Here is a 21,069-nt window from a genome sequence, read left to right as displayed (position 1 = left end):
ATGTCAGACAGGAGAAACTTTGCTGAGGTTACCGAGCAGCCCATGGGGGGTAGCATGGCTCTCCTCTCCCTCTTCCAGGGACTGGTCCCAGAGGGTGTCCCCATGGCCTGGGCTGGCCAGGGTAGGGTGCCCGGACGCCCAGTGTCCGTGGCTGTGTGACAAACACTTGTGATGGTGGGGTGAAGGCTGCTCCTCTCCCGCCGGCCATGGGGCTGCCAGCCAGGACTTCTCCTCTGCCTGGCTTCCTGACAGGGCTGCTTCCATTCAGAGACTCTGTTTTCTTGTCTAGAGTAAAGATTATGGATGTTATTTTCTTGGGAGCAAACACTGCCTCCTGTCCTCTCCCCAGTGGCTGCTGTTTCTTCTCTGTGCAAGAACTGGAGTGTCTGGGGATTTGTGTTTGAGCATTTGAGTGAAAAAAACAGGAATAAGAATGTTCCCCCCCACAACTCAACATGTCAGTACATGTCTCTGCTGCCCAGCCTCTCTTTTCAGGTTCTTACTGATGCATTTATAAGACATGAGAATCCTACCAGCCATGCTGGTACACTTCTAGGCATGGGGGGGTCGTGGGTAATTCCTGATTTTAGTCTTTCTTTTCAGTGCTGTTTCCATTTAAATGAATGCCTTGAGTCTGCTTTGGAGAAGATCTGTATTGGGTTGCTCTGAACCTTCCAGTTTGTCTCAGCCCATCAAATTCAAGGGGGTTATGGTGGCACTAGTCTGCTTTTCTCACCTGTACCAGGATAAAGTCAAAATCTTTCAAGTGATTTTCAGAAATGAGAGCCAGAGGCTCTGGAAGCCAGGAAGTGGCTGGTTGAGATCGAGCCTGGAGGATCCATTTTATTTAAAAAAAACCCGATCAAGGTGCTAATGCCTCCTCCTGTTTCTTTCTGCCCAGCCATGGACAGCAGAGCTGAGAGCATGCATTTATTTACCCTAGGATTCAATGCAATCCTGTGAAAAGTTTCTGCCTCATTCATGATGAATTTTCCAATGAAAAGCTCAGCTCAGGAAGAAAAAGTCTTCTCAACTCATCAGCCCTGAAACAGCACTGAGTTTAAACCGTGTTCCCAGAATAAATTGCTGGTTTCGTGAGCAGCATGGTTAATAGCTGGGATGTGAATCATGAACAACAATTTTGGATTACAATTCCCACTGTGACAAGCATGTGTGAGACATAATCCAGTCTAAAAATGTGCCCTTCCTCGGTGTCCATTGGCAGGTAGACTTCTGCAACAGGACAAAATCTGTACTAATTATACCCATCCAATCCCTTGCTAAGGTGTATCCCTCCAGTTTCTCAATGCTACCAGTCACTTTGTTGTCTAAATGAACCTTTTCAGAAGTGTTGTGGGCAGATTGTATAATTTTTACCTTCTGCTTGTTTGGGGGGACTTTCAGTCTTCGTACTCGGTGTAAGTGAATCCTCCAGATCTTGCAGCATAGGGTTGGTACTGGCTTTGTTGTTTCTCTTGTTTTTCTCCTCTTCACGTTGCTGCATCAATAAAAACGTTTGGTTGAGTTAAAAACTGCAGATGTAATCTGGGAAATGGTGGACTGGTGTTGTGTTTGTCTAACTAGGTGTTTGTTGGTATGAATGAATCTCTTTGCCAAGATGCTGAATCCTGGTCTGGTGATCAATTGTTTCCAGGAAAGAAAGTATTTCCCAGGCAGGACTGGAGAACAGTGGGTCTGCTCCTGTTAGGGCAAAGCACTTGCTGATAATATGGCTGGAGTTGCTGCAGCTACCAATCTGCCCTCTATGGTGTATTGGTTACTTTTAAATGTGAACCTCTAGTGAGAGAGAGTGTCAGGCTTTATCCAGAGGAAGAGAAAGAGGGTACAGCAGCACAGGTATGGGCTGTAGGACTGTCTTTGGCTTTACTTGCATACATTTAGGGCTGCAAAAGATTTTCTTCTGGATGGTAGAGGGAATCTGTACTTTTGGATAGTGCTGAGTCCCTTCCTTTAGCCCTGATCTCAGCCAGGTTTTGCACCATGAAATAGAGTGCCCCAAAATCTGAACATGCTGTAGCACATGTTCAACTCTTGTACTACTTGAGGATGCCCTTTGCACCAAAACACTTCCTTTAGGCCAAGTGATGAATTCTGAATTTGAGCATTTGAATGTAATTTATGAAGTCCCATTTCTCAGTGCTCACACCCTCACTTTTAATGTTGCACCAATCTCCACTTGATGTGATGTTTTTCTTTATGTGGCACTGCTTCCTTGACTTGGATCCTGTCCTATGCCAGTAAAATGGCTGTGGTTTTCATGGGCTTATCATTGTTCCCAGGAAATCTCAGACACAAAAACATGGTCTGAACTTTGAGGTAACTTACTTTTGTAGCTGAAAAGCACAGTTCATGAGAAAGCTGGAGTTCTGATGTACGAAATAGTAGGCTATTATGAGACGTGACCACTCTGCACAGCTAGGCATTAAATGCCATCAGAGGGGACAGAACAAGCATAAAATATGTCATCTTATTATGTCACCAAAGTGCAGAGTGATTTAAAAACATATGCTATGCATCAAAATTGAAGTGCATGATATTTCAAAGGTGGCTTTGACAGATCAATACCTACCATTTGCATTTTCTTCTTCAGCTCTGCATTGGCGCGCTGATACGCTTTAGACACAGCATTCAGGTAATAGATGGTGAGGCTAGAAAAGAAAACATGCAGTGATGGGATCAGGGGAAAGAGAAAGTTTCACAAGGAGGGAACATTTAATTTTTTGCTTACCTTCTAATACCTAATTTTCCCACCAGCTGTCTCCAAACTTCTTTTAGAAGCTCAGGGTTTAGGAAAAATTTGGGCTTCCTGTGGCATGGTTAGCTGAGACAGGCTGAGCCCATGCAGGGCTCAGTTGTGCTCAAACAGAAGAACAGTGTCCAGCCTGCCCTTGTGCTTACACCTTGGCTGGCCTTGGACTCTCTCCACTTCCTTTGCGCACCAACCTCGGGGAAACCAGGCACCAGCCTTGAGATGGAACTGCCACCAGGTAACACAGGGACCTTAGTAAAAACTGGGAAACCAGGGAAATAGTGATAGAATAGGGCCTTGACGCCTCTCCTGAAAAGCAGTGCTCAAAGAACAGTCATCCTTCCCCCTTTTCCAGGACCAGCTGCATCCTGTATCCCTGGACAGGGCCCTTGAGAGCGAGCAGAGACAGAAACTGAGGGCAAGCAGAAGCCAGGTTGGAGCAGAGCCGTGGGCTTTTGTTTCGATTCTGTCTTCTCCAAAAAGGGCACACCAAAGCCAGCAGAAAACTGAGCCAAGCTGGGGGGAACTGAAAGGCAAATGGGGATGGGAAGAGGGCATGCTGGCTGCCAGCCTCTGGCACACAGGGAGGCTGTGCTTTAAAACATGTCCAGGAGTCTGGGTCTGTCTCACCACCTCTGACACTCACCAGCCAGTAATATTTTGGTAGTAAAAAATATCTCCTCCTGCTTTTGTGGAGTGCCTTTATTTCTCTAAATTATAACCATCATCTGCTCAGTGACTCCAAGCCATTCCCAGGAAAAGTACCAAAGTACCAGCTGTTCAGTTCACTGCTATAGGATTTCATCAACTGAGTGCCTGACCCTGGCCCAGCAAGGCACCATGTGCTGGCATGTGGGTTTCCAGGTGGAAGATCAGGAAGTGGTGCTTAGGATTGCCTTCCCTGAGGTTTTTTACAGGGGTCTGTCTAGAGGAAATGCATTTGCTTCCTTTTGCCTAGCATTAACCCAAAACTCAGTCTTGGTGATCTGGGCTCTCTGTCCTGCAAATCCTCTTGGAAACTGTTTTTATTTTTTGTTCTTCTGTAAAGGTGTGATAGTTTTATTTCTTCGATGTTATCAAGCTCACTGTTTAAAAAAGACACTATCTTGTAATCAGGGCTGTGAATAAGAATGGTGTTGTTTTCACACTGATGTTTTTGTTTTGCTGATTCTTGTTTATCCTAGGTTGAGCAAGGACCTTTGTTTTTGTCTCAAGCTCTGTCTCAAGTTACTTGTCAGTGAGGAGGAAACTGGGAGGGGGCATAGGTGGGACAGGTGATCTGAACGCACCAAAGGGATATTCCACAGCATAGACCATCATGCCTGGTGTATAAACAGGGAGTTACCTTTAACAGGGGCCAATCTGATTTTGGGAAGGGGGTCTGGCATCAGCCAATGGGTGGTGAGCAACTGTATTGTGTGTCACTTGTTTTTCCCTTTTTATTATTATTTATCATTTGCTATTTTTACTATATTTCACTTTGATTTTGATTATTAAACTGTTCTTATCTCCACCTACAAGTTTTTCTTTGATTATCCTCCTCATTCCACCAGGATTGGGGTGAGAGAAGAGGCTGAGAAAGTAGCTGGGTAGTGCCTAATTTCCATGTGGGTTTAAACCATGACACCCTGGCACCCCTCTTCTCTGATGTATTGCTTCCCCAGTTCTGGGGAGAGTGTGGGTCACTGTCCATTTCTAGCCTGCATAGGAATTTTATCTTTTTCCCCTTCTTGATACAGTGAAATGCTTCTATCTTCTGCCAGGAAGCTCTGCAGGCCACAGCTTGAAATCCTACTCTCAACCTGAGTGGAATTAGATTATTCTAATGGGCACAATATCTGTCATTCTTTTTTCTCTGTATTTCCTATTTCGCTTGTCCTTGGGTGGTTAAAAGCAGGACAGTAAGCTTGACACCCATGCCACTCGCTGGACCCCATCATTGTTTGGAACCAGGAGCTAAGAACCAAAATAAATAGAAGATGCATTTTGGATTGCACCTGGATAAAAGAGAAGGGGTTGTCATGGCTAGAGAAAATTACTTAATTCAGTCCACAAAAGTGGAAAACACATTTTTTGAGAGGCTGCAATCAAGATCAACAGACCGTCCATTTACGATCCACCTGTTGCTTTTTGTAGAGGCTATTTTTAGTTAGGCTGGATTGTAGGTTGCTTTGCCTGCTGCTTTGAGAGCTTCTGGCTCTCTGCTCATCAGGACTAAATGAGGCTTTTGCATTTTCCTGGTTTCAACCTCTTGGAAAACTGGATGGGTTCATCATAAGGACTAACTCCAACTTAACCCTGTCTGCCTCTCAGCACCACAGCAGAAGTTGAAGATTTTCAGAGACAAGGCAGGAAACTGGGCACTTGGCTGAAAAAGGAGAAGAGAAAAGGGCCAAAAGCCTTAAGAAACAACCTTGTTTGGTTGTTGTGATTTTGTCTGGGATTATCACAGGCAAGGTGAGTATGTAGATAACAAGCAGTGCTTCTGCAAGACACCCAATGCTCTCAGGGCATGTGAGAGCTACTGCCCGGGGGCTGTATGTCTGACAGGTCCAGGCACCATGGGGGAAGCCACTTCTTTAGAGCTGTGACTCTCTTGGGAGCTGAACAGCTGGAAATCAAAAGTATTTAATACATACAGGCAGTGTATTTTTTTTTTTTTTGAGCGATGGATTGATGATAAGTCAGTAGAGTGAGAATAGCCAACACTGGAAAGGTGTGATAAAAGGTGTCTCTTCAACAAATAAAATGAATTTGTGCTGTTACTTTTCCCAGCTGTCAGTGGAGGAAAGGGCAGGAGATTGTCACTGGAAAAAAAAAAACATTTTTAAAGGCATTACTCTCTCCCATCAGCTTTTTTGAGGGTTGTATCAAAGCCTCAGAAACTTGGCCTGCAGCCCTTTCATAAAGGTGCCCCACTTGGGGCGTTTTGCAGCCTTTATTTTGTGTTTGCAATGGCTTCTGCCAGTGCTGCTGTGAATCCCACAGGAGCAGAGTTTATAATTCTATAATATGCTTGGCCATGCTAGGAATGTGGTGCGAGACTTCTTATCTCCTGCACAGACCTGATCTGGTTCGTACAGGTGTAGGATCTGCCTGCACAAGTTACAGTACCTGATCACCCTTTTTAGATTAAAATGAGCAAGTAGAGGAGTGACATGTCATTTTCAGTTTAATTAGGATTTTTCTCAGGTTGTTTGTATAAGAAGCTTTGTATGGAACTGGTATTTGATATAATTTATTGGCATTACCTTTGGTGTAGCTATGGCAGGATGAAGCATCACAGTGCCCAAGGGCAGCTGTACTGGATCAGCCCAGAGGCTTATCTCCAGTGCATGTGGATACCCCAGAAAGAGTCAGAACAGGAAGCTCTGTGTGTAACAGGCTGCCCAGCTCTCTCCCCATCTCCCATTGATTAGTCTGAAGTGCAAGAATTTGGCCACAGCCCTTCTACTCATTTTGATAGATTTGGAAAACCTAAAGAACAATGCCAAAAGTATCTTTAAAAAAGAAAAAAAAAAAAAAGAAAAGGAGAACTAATTGTAGTACTGCTGAAGGTGCTGGGATTTAAGTTTGATTTCAAAGCTGAAATGATAGAATGGCACTAAAACAAATACCAGATGTATTATTTGGAAAATGAAAAAGTGAAAAAACCCCAAACCCAAACAAAGCTCACAAGTCTTCATATTTTTGGAACAAGTAATTTTTGAATGCCCTGTCTTGGCTGTGCTCTAAATACCACCAGCTGTGACAGAAATTGCTTCTCCAAAAGGCACCAGGCTGAGACTGTCCATTTATTTCCTGCTGGCTACAGAAAATTTTTCATATGGAAGCTGTGACAGCTTTGATATCTACAAGGCCTCAGTCAGCAATGTATTTCATCCACAAAGTTGTGTTTAATTGGGTCAGGTAATTAAACTTTGGGAAATTGGGTTAGGCAAAGGTAAGGGGAGTAGGGAGCATGTGTCTGCTCTAATCCATGCTGTTTTCTCAGCAGAAGCTGTATTTAGACCCGACTAATATCCCAGAGTGTTTTTTTCCCAACCTTCTCTCCCCAGCCAGGCATGTAATACTGCAAGGAAAACTTACACCATGAGCAGAATTGCAGGTATGATCAGCCCTGGATTTGCCACATAGCTGAAGATCTTGGCAACAAAAAGTGGAAAATCGAGCTCGATGGTCTCTTGAATGACATCATACATCCTTTTCTTTCCACTGGAAAGACAAATGCCCAGTTAAGGAGTGTAGATATCTTCTGGAGGGACACAATGCCTCCTAGTCTCATGGTGCTAAGCAGCATGTTTCACCTTTCTTTCAATGAACATCAGCTTGCTGCTGGCCACCAGGGAGTTTAGAACTTTAATTTTTTTTTAGTTTCAAGTTTATCTATTGGTTCATTCATTCCCTCCCTCTCACCCCTCATTGATTATACAAATAATCTTTGCTAGGCCAACTTGCTCCTGGAGTCAATATGTTTATTTCCATACTTGACTCTTTTATAAGTCCTGACTATTTACCCCTCTGAAATAGATAAAACCCTACAGGCTGCAGTAACTACATTTTTCTGATGAATATCTTGTTAAGTATGGCCTTTTCATGGTAGAGATGACTTTCCATATGCAAATTCCAGCTTTCTGATATAATGAGCCAACTTGAAGAGCTGCTAAGTAATGACAAAAATAGCAAGCTGTGATTATTGCTTAATAGGAGACTCAGTGAAAGAGTAATTTCAAATGGGATTGATAAAGCAGATGAGAGTATTCTGTATGAAAGAAGAACAAATCTGTAAAAAAGGGCTGGATTATGTAATTGTCCTTCTTCTCTCCCTAGCATCTCTAGGTCTGGGAATTCAACCCTGTCAGTGCTATTCCTTTCATTTAGGCTTGGTGCCTCCTGGGAGCTTGCAGGATTCTGGTCAGGAGGGTGTTGGACTCTGTCTTGATGATGAGAGTCAATAAAAAAACTTAGATAAACAGTATCCCAACCTCATCAACTGCCAGGAGCTCAGGAGAGCTGAGCTTTCAGTTGAGCTGCCAAGGGTCTGAATCAGGCTGAGTGGCTTTTGAAAGGTTGATTGGGAATTGAAATAACTCTTTCACATTGCAGATTAGTCATCTCCAAATGATAGTGTGCGTGCAACAAGTTACTTGTCAGATCTTCTGACATTACTCGTTGACACCTGTCCTTGTTATAGAACCGAGGGTATTTTGGTCTCTTGCCTTTCCCCCGAGTCTTTTAGCTTTCTGATGTCATTCTCCGTCAGCAAGCAGATAACCTAAAACAGTGCATCTACAAGAACAATTTGTTCCAAGCTGGCTCCTTGCTGAGTCAGATTCAGCAGGCCCAGGAAATGGCGTAATTCAATCAAATTAGACTTTATTGGCATCTTAATCCAGTCCGCTGAATGCTTTGTGCAGTGCTGATTCTGTCCTAATTAAAAGAAAAAAAAAGCCCCGCTACATAAAAAAAAATACCCTAAACACCAAGAAAAAGAAACCACCCAAAAAAATATCAGCAACAAAAAAACAAACAACAACCCCCCCCAAAAACCAAAAAAACAAACACATGCCCCAAAACAAAAACAAACTAACAAAAAAACCCAGCAATTTTACAGGCTCACCCCTATCCATTTCCTGCTATTTGCCAGCTAAAGTCAACGTGTAAAATACATCCTTTGGATTCATTTTGTTTCCTCAATGTTCCAAAGAGCCTTTAGGATCCTTCAGTTAAGTTTTTTTGGCTTTTTTTTACTGGTGGATGCACTTTGCTGTCCCACCCCTGCTGTTCTCTGGTGCTTTCTTCAGTGTGTATTGGGAAAACACTGGGAATCAAGTAGCAGAGGAGAGCAGCAGACAGGAGCAGGTCCAGTGCTCCCAGCTGACTGTTTATACCCCATAGCTGGACATGACCCTTTGCCTCACATTGCTAAGGATTTAAACACTTTACCATCTCTGCTGGGGTCCAGTCCTTCTAACTTCATGAAAATATGAAAATTTTGTTCTCAAAACAAATTGAAAATTTTGTTCTCATGTACCAGAGAAAAAAAAAAGATCCTTTTTGGTGTCTTGGTAGTACCTGAAAGGTCCACAGTCAAAGGAGGGAGGCAGGGACATGATGGTGTAAGCCACAGGCAGGAGGCTGAGGAAGAGGATCAGCAGCAGCAATCCCATGTAAAAATTGTTAGATTTGGATGCTTTGAAGACTCTTGCATGAGGGACATTGCTACTCATAACAGCCCAGCACTGAAAATACATGGAGGTTAATAAGCGCAGCACATTTATACCCACGAGCCCTGGCGCATAGAAGGATCCCATCCTGAAAAGGAAAAGAGGACAGGCACTGTTTTTTGACAGACTTGGAAGGTTTACTCTTTTCAAGAACACAAAAGGAGGTGTTTGTGTGGTGACAAGTTTGGTCACAAACCAAGTCTGAGCAGGTTGATAGGTGCTACCCCTCTGCTCCCGCAGGAGAAGCCACCTGCACCCATGGTATGGCCCCCCTCACTGAGGACCAGCAAGGCCTCAGACATCTCAAGGATTGCAAAGAATGCTTTTCAGGTTGTGACAAAAATTTCTTGGAGATGGTTTGGAAAATGTGAGGTGAATGTAACCGAGAGAGAGATCCACTTTTATAGTTAAGCACAGAAAGCAAATCAGTCAGGAAAGACAGAACCCAGAGGTTTATCTCACTGGCTTGGAAGCTTTCTAACTCCACTAAGAGCTTTTCCAAATAATGTGAAAAATTAAAAAAAAAAAAAAGGAAATATCTTACCAAATCATTCCCTGGTTGAAAACCAAACCCAAAACGTTGCCGCTAATGTCAAACTCTGCATAGGACGGCTGGATGGGAAAGAAAGAAAAGTGTGTTGTTGCTAGAGGTACCTGCTGTTGTTTTCTGCTGGGTGCATGATGCTTATTTAAAGCTGGCAAGCAGGGATTCCTGGGAGGGCTCCTGCTGTGTGCACGCTGCTTGAATGACCAGCAGCAGTGTGGGGAACACAGAACTGGAGCTGCTGCTTCTCTCTTGGCTTCCTGAAAACTGGAAAGATGTATGGAGGTGCTTAGAGCTGCTCTGTGTTTCTCTCTCCCTGCTAATATGACACCAGCTGTGAGCATGGCACGGGATTACGTTTAAACTCCAGCTGGTGCCTGGCTATGGACTTGCAGTTCTACCCTGGCAAAATATTGAATCTTGAAGCAGTGATAATTATGAGCTGGAAGACAAATGCTGTGCTGGATTATGTCCATGTCCCTGGGTCCAAGCTGCTGAAGAGCAGAAGCACAGGGCAAAGGGAGAGAAATATGAGGGAATATATGACCTGATGGGTATTAGGTGACATTTTACTCTGTGCTAGCTGATATATTGCTCCATATAAAGCTGTATTTTAGCTGTCTGATGTGGATACTAATTGTGGCAGGTCCAGAATAGGCTGATCTGATCTGATCTACTGGCGGTATTTGTTGATTTATAAATTCTTATTTTGTTAGATTTGTCTGTGATGAAGCTATTTCTTCTGTAGACATCTAATTTTGTGTGCACAAAACTCAGGCGATTTTTGGCAGATGAAACTTTGTGTAAAGATTTTCATGTTATGTTTTCTTGAAAAAAACCCTACTTTTTTTTTTTTTTTTTTTTTAACTGCAATGCAGAAAACTGAATTCTAAGAAATGGTAAGTGACGCTCCTATATCTTTGGAATACCCTATGTGGTATGTCTGTTTTTCATACCATTTGCATTTACTTAATACTGTCAGCAATTCATAAAGTTGAAGTCTAAGATGTTTGTGCTTTATGTTGAAAACTCAAGGGGAGCCTAGTCAGAGTCTTGCTTAGCTGACTGCACACTGCTTTGGGAAGGGATGGGTGCAAACACTGTTTGTTCTTTTGATTCTGGTATATTTCTACTTTAAATCTTTAGCTAGAAGTTACTGTTGGCTTCTTTCATAGATGAAAAAAAAACCAACTTTCAGTGTCTGCTGTCCTCTGCCTTGAGCATTCCTATTTGAGAAGGTTGGGTTAAACAAGAAGCTTATTCGCTATTTGCATTTGAAAAATGCAGATATATATAAAATTGTACTGGTGTCCCTGGCTAGGCTGGGTTAGATGGCTGTCAGCAAACCATCTTTGCACAAGCAATTGAAGTAGTTTCATGCTGCTTGGACCTCCCTAGGCCACCCTGGGGAATGCCCTGTGTCTCCCTCAGAAGAAACACAAAGAGCTCCACAAGCAGCAAAATGTCTGTTGTGTTCCACCTGCTCTTCCTTGACAAAAGCCCTCCTCTTTGCTCTTCTCCAAACCATTCCTGGGAACCCTCCCAAGGCAGGGGCTGTGCTGATGTGCTCATAATCTTGTAAGGTATTTTCATCTCTGGCTGAATCCATTTGGTTTTATTTCCTCTCAAGTGAATCTATGGACTTCCCTCCATTCCTGCATTGTTTTATTTTGTGTTTTGTGCAACTCCAGCGCTGACTGCTTTGGTAATGTAACCTTTATGAATACGGAAGAGTCCAGTGCTGCTGTGTGTTACACACACATGAGAGGGGAAGGAAATGCTCCTTGTTCCACTGCAGCAGAAGAAGTGCCAGCTTCCAGGAGCAATCAGAAGACACTGTGGTGAGAAAAGCAGGTTCCTGCCTCCAGGGTGGGCAATGAACTGAAAGGTCTGGGGCTTTGAAAAGGGATATAGATGGGCCCAAGGTTTTGCGGTTATACCAACTGAAAGAACATGGGATTATTTCTTTTTAAAATCAGCTTCATGTTTTAAAGTTCCGAGATGGGGAGGAGAACTGCATTTTTGTAGAGTTCTTATTGGGATGGAGCTGATTGACCCAGAAAAGTGATGCACAGACTATGGATACCAATTATCCAGCAAGAACAGACCGCCACTGGAATAATTCAAAACAAATTCATTTGTAGTTTGACCAAATGGCCCTAAATTGCTTCTATCTTCTTGGCTATAAGATACTGACTCGGTTATATGATACTTACAAATCCAGCCTCTAGGTCCCAGCACCAACAATAATTCACAAATCTGACAAAGCAAGCTCGGATGAAATCTCCCACCAAAATGGTTATGTAGGTCACCAGGATATCAGACACAGTGAGCCTCACAAACTCCTGCATTAAAAAGAAGGAGAAAACCCCATTTAACTCCTATAATTTCAGTAGCGCATTCAGGACTGTATTTTTTATTAAGCCATTTGTCTTTATATGACAGTAATCTTCACAAAAGCATGCCATGATCAAACTCCCTGCCCGTTTTCAAGCACTGTGCAGTGCCTAAGCTTTACCTCTGTGCTTAGGAGCTACGAGCTCTGTTATAGCTGTTAGACCTGATAGCTGCTGCTGCTGGCATTATTGACTGTACTGCATGCTGTGGCAGCACAGAAAGTGGGATCAGAATGCTAATGCTGCAGCAGTGCTGGTATAAAATATATGTATGCCCTCAGTCGTTCTGGTTGTGCGTAGCTCTGGTACGGCTCAGCTCTGTAACTTTTTTGTGGATTCCTAAGAAAATAGTTCAGTTGTAAACAGGAGCTGTGTGTAAGTGTAGAGAAAGGACATGGGCAAGACAAGGAAGAGAAAATTGCAGGCAGAAGGAAGACTCACAGGGTGGAAATAACTGGTGGCCCAAAGATTCAAAAGGAAAGGTTACAAGAACCTTATTACCTTACGAGAAAGTTTTTTAAAGTATGAGGGACAAAACCCAAACATCTGCTGAATGGCAGCTCAGCTGCACCAAGGATCAGCTCCTTCTGAGGGGTGACAGTGGCTGTTTTTTTCCCCACATGACTGAGAACCACCTGGCTTTTGAAGATGCTTTGAGTGTGCACAGGAATGAATAGCCTTGTAGTTTGTCAAGCCCTAACTATCTCTGTCAGCCAGTAAACATCTGTTTTTGAGTTGTGTATAGTCTGGCTGCAGATATTCTTAGTGCAATGTAAATGTTTCAGAGAGGATTTGTGTGGTGAAACTGGGGGCCTGAAGGCCATCCTGCCTGCCTTTCAAGGGAATTGCTTTTGCCTAATTCTGCTTCCATCCCATGGCCTCATGCTGCATTATAGACTGGGACATGCCAGGAGTTCCCTTGAGGCATGCCTTCATGCCTGCACCCAAGCCTCTCTGGAGCAAGTGCAACAATGAATGGAGAAGAGAGGTTTGCTTCAAAGGCACAGTTGTGATCTGAACAAGAGCATGGTGCAGGCGTGGCTGCAGACTGCCTGGCCTTTCGTGCCCTTCACAGCCACTGCCTCAGAGCTGTGCATGCCCTGGCTGCTTCCAACTGAGGACCTCACCACCATGGCTTGAGAAACATGGCCAAGGGCTTGTATTGCCTTGGTGATGCTGTATGAGAGTGAGGGAAACATCAGGCCTGAAAATGTTGAAGACATCAGTGAGGAAAACAAAAATGGACCATGCCAAACCAACACAAAGACTTGCTACATAATGAATTTCTTACGATGCCAACAGTTGTCTCCCAGCAGGGTCCCCTGGGCACATCTGCAGGATCAAGGGGAGGTGGGGTGACAGTGCTGGCGTTCCCTGCAGACGAGTTGTGGTGACCAAGCAGTGTCCAGTGCGTGATGTTTTTTACCACATCCTCTTCTGCCAGCTGCAATGAGGAGACCACCCCCCACCCCCCCACCCCCGACAAAACCATCAGAAAATAGAAAACATAGAGGTGTATGAAGAAATCCAAGGCATTGAGTTCCTCCCTCCTCCTTAGAAGTTACCACCCCTTGTATAAACATCTGTCCACAACAGAGTTACAGTGCAGGCAATAGCACAGAAAATCCTCTTTTGCCAGGAGCAGGGGAGCAGCAGATGAAAGCAGGTCAAGACTCTGTGAGTTTCTGGGAGCAAGCAACGTGTTCCCTGTACATGGAGGAGTCAGACCTCCTTCAAGACTCCTGTATGCAGATGTGGCCTTCACCCAGTCCTCCTCCTTCACATTATTCATAATTTTTCAGGGCAGAGCAAAGCACCTAGATTCCTCTAATTCTTCTCAGTTTAAAACAGAGTAATTTTTTTTCTGTGGATAAGTTAGACGTTTATCCTTTCCTGCAGTTATCTGCCCACAACACGCTACCAGGATAATGTTAAAGAGGGGAGGCAGGGGAAGAGGATTATAAACTGTATCCTCAGGGTCTGCAGTAATAGAAATTGCAAACAGTGTCAGATGGAGAAAAAAATAGAATTAGCCTAACATGCTGTGATTATAGGAAGACAATAACTATGCTCTTTTCAGGGCTGTAGCGAGAAGCCAGAGAATCTGCTTGGTGAGTCTCCCCGCGGCACTGCTCAAGCACACTGGGGACAGAGCAAGCACCTGCTGCAAAGGGGCTGGTTGTCCCTGCTGGCTGTGGGGATAGGCTGTGTTCACCCTGAACTCTGGGAAATGCTATTTGACTGTGGCTTTTTGGCTCTGCTCTTACTTTTTCATTGACATCATCCATCAAGGCCAACAAAAACGTGTAGAGGTTCCCCAGGAAGAGCGCGAAGATCCGCCCCAGCTGCCATTTCAGCCCGATGCGGGGATGGTAATTTTCTAGTGCAGCGATGGTTTCAAACAGCGGAGGGCAAAACATGCCCAGCAAGGACATCACAATTTCAACCTGCCACATGAGGAAAAAGAGATAACTGCTAATAGTAACAGCAGTGACTATCTTACTTTGAGCAGAGCGGGAGCTGCCGGCAACTGGTTGTGTATTTCTAAAGGGGAGGGAGTCAAAGCAAACTCAGCTTCTGGCTTTGCTTAGCGTGCAGGCAGCGCAGTGTCAGACTTCAGGGCTGGGTTGCATGACTAGCTCTTGCAGGAGCACTTTTGCTCTTATCTCAAAGGGATGAGCTCCAAAGAATTTGCTCCCTGTCAGTCCAGGCTCATGAATATTCAGGTTCCTCAAGTACCTTGCAGTACTGCTTGCATCAGCTCCAAGGTTTTTATTTTAGTTTCAGAGGAAGCGTAAGACTTGGCTTGTGTGCATAAAGATAATTAATCAATGCTAATGTTTATTTTCCACGTTCAGCACCTTTGCTTTTGCAGAAGGCATTTACAGACTTGAACGGAAACACATCAAGATCTCAGTTTTGCAGCTCAAGAAAATATGACCCAGTGGTATCTTTGTTCCTCTTTATCATGCCAGATACTAAGTTGTACTGTGGTCAATGAGGTCATTGGCCAGTCAAGGTTAGCTCAGGCATGACTTACAGGCTTTGAATTTTTTTATATTCCTACAGGCCCATGGCCAGTATCTATACAGGTGCAGGCAGTCTCTGAATTCTCTTTCTGCTTTTCTTTTCCAACAGTACTCAGCACTATATTTATTCAGATCTCACATTATCACCAGGAAAAGGGTCAGACATTAAACTTTTTGGTTTCTTTTAATTAGATTTTTTTTCTTTGGGAAAAAAGTCAGTAGAGATAAATCAAAGCATTTTGTAAGCAAGTGCTGTGTTTCTAAAGTTTTCTGAATGAAATTTTGAAAATGCATGGCTTTGACTTTAATTTGGCTTTGATATATAAATACATGAAATGTAGTAGATGCTGAAATCAAACCTTTCCATAGGTTGAAATATTTTTTTGCTGTGTGTGAAGAGCTTAAAGATTTGAACTTCTCATTTGAAAATCAGACACAGGAAAACTTTGACAAATTTTTTTGCAGGTTCTAAAATTTTATTCCTATTATTCAAGGTGAATGAAAATGGTTTGATTTTAGAGTTATGTCTGATTATGGACATTTCTATCACCCAGAGAGCTTTCTAGTGCAACAGAGTTTGTAAGTGTTATAATGCATCTTGATTCTTATGATGGTGATTGGTGTTGAAAGTGCTGAAAAGCCATTGACTTTTCTAGTGATTTATTATAAGAGTATTTTCCCTTCTCTGCAGGAGTTGTTATTTTTCCCTAGAAAACTTTCAGTGAGATCAGTGTTCATGGCAGCCACAACAAATGCAAAGGTACTGAATGGGACTCCTGGGCCCTGGTAGGGAATCCCCCTGCCTTGGATTCTGTCCTCAACCTATTACAATTAATTTGCTGATGTCCAAAGTGAATTATCCCAGCAGAAAACTGGAAGCAAAATTTCCTTACCTCATTTCTTTCATACCACCCAACATTTTGCATTTTGGAAAATGTCTGGGAGCGTTTCACCACAAAATAAATGAGGTAGCCACTCCCACACAAGCAGCATATGATGAGGACATTGGCCAAAACTCGCAGGAACCTCCTCAGGTGGATATTCTCATCCTTGTTGCTTTCTTGCTCATCTACAATCGACTCCTAAAAAAAAACAGGGGTGCTCAAGAAATTGGAATGGATGTCTTGCAGCACCAAGCATAAGACACACCATAAGGTTTTTCAGCCTATGAGATGCAATATTCTGCTATTCTGGCTGTATCCAACTTGGTAGTTTTGGTTAAATTCAAACTAAGCTTCATAGAGGCATCCTGGTTTGGCTGAAAGATATCACATGGCAAAGAGCCTGACCTATCCCAGGGGAACTGCACTCTAAATTAATACAAATTCTTTTAAATGCCAAAAAAAGAGAGTTAGGGGAAGCAGGTCACAGAGGCTGGAGCTGCCTTGGATCAGCACCATGCCCTGTTCATATGGGGAGATGCTGAGTGGGTATCCAGATTTCCCCTTAAATCTCTGCCATTTAAGGTGCTGGGAGCATCTCCAGGGGCAGGCAGAGGACAGGTTTACCTTGAAGCTGGTGGTGATGGATGCAAACTTGTTGTCTGCTGTCTCTGGATTGCCAATGAGGTAGTCCCAGCTGGTGAACATTTTCCAGCTGAAAGTGAAGTTGTCATCATCCCCGTCTGCTGTGCTTTCGTTGGCATTGCGTGCCATCCTGTGTAAGGATGTGTGCAGTGACAAGGTCAGATGCTGTTCCACAGAGCCACCACGTATCCTTCAGCTCTGCAAAGCTTGGGTAAGATGGAGTGGAGCAAACATTCTTGGGGTTTGGGAATGACTAAAATGTGCCACTGGACTTTAGGTCTAAGGAGGACTGAACTGTCACTGTCAGGGCCACACAGCTCTTCTATTAAAAATAGTGATACAGATTAAAACTGTGATAGCATAGGTGATTAAGGAGGTTAAGGATTGGTTCATCCAGCTGATGAAGAAAGTCTATTTATGGTGCTTCTGGGTCCTAGGTTGCAGTATATGGTATGGCTACTTTTAGTTAGTTAAATTTAGTCAAAACCCCCATGTCCTGTCCAATACACCCACTGCAGCACAAAATTTTAGTGAGACTTCTCTTGCTGCACAGTGCTGGAGCCAAAGAGCTTGCAGCAAGTCATGCAGGGAGAGAAAAAGGATTATTTTTGTTAATCAGCATAGGAGTAGATATGGCTTCTGCTGTTTCCTCTCTATTACTTGATCCCTGAAATCCTTCTGTAAGGCCCCCTTGAATTCCTAGTACTAGTCCCTCGAGGAAGGCAAGACAAGAGATGCTGCAATTTCATGGCAAATGTACAGCAAATCCCCATGTCCCACTCCAGCCAAAGGCTCAAGAGGCTCTTTCTGCTGTGCAGCAATATGGCCTGTTTCAGCAAGCAATACAAATCCATGGGCTTATTCTTTCTTCCAAAGAAGGCACCTTTTCACCGTGTGTCCTTCAGGCAGAGATAGAGGGGCTTATTTTTTTATTTTCAACTGTGCAGAGACCACAAAGGACTGACAAGTGCTTTGGCTGCATCCTGAGTGCCCTGAAGATGCTGTGGGAGCCTCACTGGTGTTTGGGGACAGTGCACAAGAGGTGCTTTTAAACTACACTGATTCACTTAGGGAATCAACAAATACAGTCTGGCAGAATTTGTCTCTTTTCTGCAACCGTTCCATCATCTGTGGGACCCATGCTGGTGTTCAAGAATGTTTATTTTGCAATGAAAGGATGCAAGAGGAACCTTTGAAATTTACCACAAGTAAAATCCTCCTCCATGTACAAAATCTAGGTGATTGATGGCCCTGTAGTAATGTTGGAGGAAGGGTTAAAGAGATCTGGAGAGGAGGAAGAAGGAGTGGGAAGGAGAGGCTGGAGTAGGAAGGGTTCAGAATAGTGCACATGAGTACAGGGATGAAGCAGTGGAGTGCCCAGGTCCCCCCCCGCCCACCAGAGCCAGTGGGGTGGATGGGGAGGCCAAGTGTATGAAAACAGCAGGCACTCATTTCCCCACATTTCCCCAGCCATCCAGCCCAGGCTGGACCAAGTCTGGGTGCCCATGGAGGGGGAACCCAGCTTTGAGACACATCTGGTGGATTTTGCAATGTCAGCTAATGCAAGGGGGGGGGATGTCAGCTGCACTTACGATCTTATAACAACCATCAGGCTGTAGCCGAATACGCTGATCCCAACCATGAAATATGCCATTGGCAGCCTGTATTTCAACCAACCAATTGTCCTCTGGTTGTTGTAGTAGCCATAAAAGAGTGCTGAGTATTTGATGTAGCCCTGGAGGTAAAGCAAAAGCAATCCTGTGTAAGCTGTCCAGCTTTTCCTCTGCAGGAAAGGGGTTTCTAGAGAAAACTGAAGATTTAAAACAAGGAAAATCATCATGGAAAAGTTTTTAGGGCCTTATTCTTGTCTGTTTGCTGCCCTAGCACCTTTGAGAGCCATCTTCTTAAGAGTTTATCTTCCTAAAAGAGGGAAGATGAGGGAGAACATGTCAGAGGATGGTGGCTTAAAACTAAAATATAGTTTTGATCCATCACGCTTTCATCCTTCCCAGAAAAAAATCCTTATTGCTCTTTGTGGCTGTAGCCCACCTGCTTCTCTAAGCCAATAGTGAAACACTCAGATCTTGTAGAAAAGCTGTAGCAAAGGTTCTTCCCACCATGATATGAAACTTTTACTTTCAGGTAGGAGGCAGCTGATGCTCAGTGCCTTGCAGATTTAGTTCCATTTACAGGCTGCCACCTGCAGAGCAAATATAACTAAAGAGAGAAATAAAAGCATTACTTTCCTGTGTAATGCAGAGCTCAGACACAATATCAACCATGTTGTCTCAAGTAGATCTATTTTTTGCTGTGCAATCTGTTAGGCATTTAAGGAGCGTGCAGATCACCTAATCCACATTAGCAATCTCTCCCTGTTTTTCTGTCATATCTCATCCAAGTTTATGTGTATCACTGCACATTGTGCTTCTCGATTTTTTGCCCCTTGTCTTTCATCTCCTAAGTGAAGTGTACTTAGTCAGTCTGGCCATGATAGCTGAGCAAGCTCCCCTCTGATCAAGCCTTTGGAAAGACATAATCTGAAGCTCGTATCTGAGCCTGTGTAATGATCTTTTCTAGAGACATTGAAGGGTTTGCATGTAAAGGGGCTTCTGGAAGCTGTCTAGCCAAGCCACCTGCTCAAAGCAGAGCCAATTGCAAAAGGAAGTGTTGTGGCTCGAGGCTACATCCAGCTGAGCTCTGAAAATCCCCAAGGACGGAGCTTCCATGACCTTTCTGGGCCTTTCTTCCAGCATTTGACCACCGTCACTTGATTAATTAAACTAAGCTCCCCCAAAACTCTAGGCTTTTTATTCCTAACTTAATAAAAAGCTTTGGTACTCTGGGGTGCCACGGAAGCTGCATTTTTGCCCTACACAAAGCGCTGTGCCACAGGTCCAGGACCATTCTGTGTGTTCTACCAGTGCAGCAAGCCTGGGGCTGGCACACCACAGCACGGCTGCATGAGGCTCGTAGCCTGTCACACACAGTGTCTGCTGGGGAAGTGTGGTGGAAGAAAGCCTTGTAAAATATACTGTCCCTGGAAGGAGCTAGCCAAGTTTGCTTCTCAGGTTGTAATTCCAAACCTTTGTCTTGTTGATTCATCAGATGCCAAGGACTGAAAAATGAGTTTCTCTGCTCACATCATCCAGTATGTCCTTTAAGCTCCATTTGTGAGACATGGTGTCTGGTGTCCAAGTGAGATTTATTCCTTTCTACTCCTCTAGAAATCCATGATGTGACCTCCTTGCTGCCGAAGCATACATTTCCCCAGCTCCTCTCTCCTGAAAGGTATTTCTCAGGGTAATGGTATTGACTCTTCATTTATGCCTACTCTGATAGATATTTCCCCCTGCACCTCTCCCATGGAGCATGCTGGAGTAAGCTTCTCTTCATTTGCTAAGGGCAAACCTCTGCACAGGGCTTCATTTGACATCTCCTGGCTGCAGAGGGTGTTGGTGTACAGTGGAGCCTGGTAGCTGGAGGTGCTTCTCGAGCTTGAATGATAACTCCCTGATGTCAGACAGGAAGGGAATGGATACTGGATGGGGGCCTGTACAGCAGAGGGGCTCAGAGGACCAACACCTCAGTGACACCAGGGGAATGTAGATGTGTGCACCAAGCCAGAGGCAGGAGACTGGCAGGTCATGGGAGTAGGCATTTCCTGGAAGCACACAGCCTCATCCAGAGAAAAGTTTCCTTACTGATTGCTCTATTACTTATGGTCTCCCAGGGAAAATCAGTAGCTGCATTTAATCAACACTCCCTCAGATTTTTTTGTTTGTTCAATTTGGAGTTTTATTTTGTTGGTTTTTTTATCTCCTGGCTTAATGAGTTTAAATGCTACCTCTTGTATTTTTACAGTGCACCGCTCTAATGAGCTTTTCCTTCCTTACACTGCTATTAAAAATGTCCCTAATTCATGTCTGAATTCTAGATTCTGGAAGTGTGGGAAAGAGCTGGGAGAGGAAGAGTAGAAAGCATCCTCAGCAGACTATGTGGGGTAAAAGGAGGCCTGGCCCTGGTAGGTTCCTGGACACCAGTATTAAAGCCTTATTAATAACTTAGTTTAAATAATCTGGTTTAGAATAAAATAGCTTTTTGGTTGGTTTAGTCTTTTTCTTTTTTCTTTTTTTAGCTAAGGAAATTGCGAAGGGGTTTCCCAAGGCACAGGTTACATCCAAAAGCCTTCACCCCCTGCACATATACCTTGTCTTTGGCTGTCACCCAAAAACACTTAATTCCTTTGCCTTAAATCTTCAAAGTAACTGGGGTGGGAGGTGAATTGGTATGGCAGGCAAGCACCCAGAGATGGCTGAAAACTTGGGATTTTCCTTTGGGTGCAAGTCCTAAACTTTGGTTCCCACTTCAGTCTCATGTAAATATTTCAGGGGAACAGGGAGGGCAGGCACATGGGGAGCAATCCCCATCCCAGTCACTTTCAGTGGTCTGGAAAGGTGCTCCCTGCCTGTGAAGGGGGTCTGCAGCTTGAAGTCTCTGTCTGGCTGCCTGGTTTGGAGCAGCTCCAGCCTTTTACCTGGGTGCTTGCTGCCTTTCCAGTTGGAAGCAAAATGGCTTTT

At 44.0% G+C, this 21,069-nt stretch overlaps 1 protein-coding gene across 1 annotated transcript in view; it reads right to left on the bottom strand.

Moving 5' to 3' along the window:
- Window positions 1-28: 28 nt before the first annotated feature.
- Window positions 29-21,069, bottom strand: part of TMC2 (transmembrane channel like 2) — a 32,454-nt gene continuing 11,413 nt past the window's right edge. The window contains exons 9-20 of the mRNA XM_088054033.1: window positions 18,085-18,227; window positions 16,475-16,622; window positions 15,860-16,048; window positions 14,205-14,384; window positions 13,229-13,381; window positions 11,758-11,886; window positions 9,542-9,609; window positions 8,846-9,085; window positions 6,860-6,985; window positions 2,591-2,669; window positions 1,378-1,498; window positions 29-285 (exon numbers count right to left, since the gene is read on the bottom strand). Coding sequence (XP_087910159.1) covers window positions 29-285; window positions 1,378-1,498; window positions 2,591-2,669; window positions 6,860-6,985; window positions 8,846-9,085; window positions 9,542-9,609; window positions 11,758-11,886; window positions 13,229-13,381; window positions 14,205-14,384; window positions 15,860-16,048; window positions 16,475-16,622; window positions 18,085-18,227 — 1,833 coding nt within the window. The remainder of the gene's footprint in view (window positions 286-1,377; window positions 1,499-2,590; window positions 2,670-6,859; window positions 6,986-8,845; window positions 9,086-9,541; window positions 9,610-11,757; window positions 11,887-13,228; window positions 13,382-14,204; window positions 14,385-15,859; window positions 16,049-16,474; window positions 16,623-18,084; window positions 18,228-21,069) is intronic.

This window comes from Pseudopodoces humilis, chromosome 1 (genome assembly GCF_049639895.1).
Source record: "Pseudopodoces humilis isolate 2021_Gansu_Grassland_sample_001 chromosome 1, ASM4963989v1, whole genome shotgun sequence".
Lineage (NCBI taxonomy): Eukaryota > Metazoa > Chordata > Aves > Passeriformes > Paridae > Pseudopodoces > Pseudopodoces humilis.
Note: the sequence above shows the minus strand (reverse complement) of the source record. Positions and strands in the feature narration are given on the sequence as shown.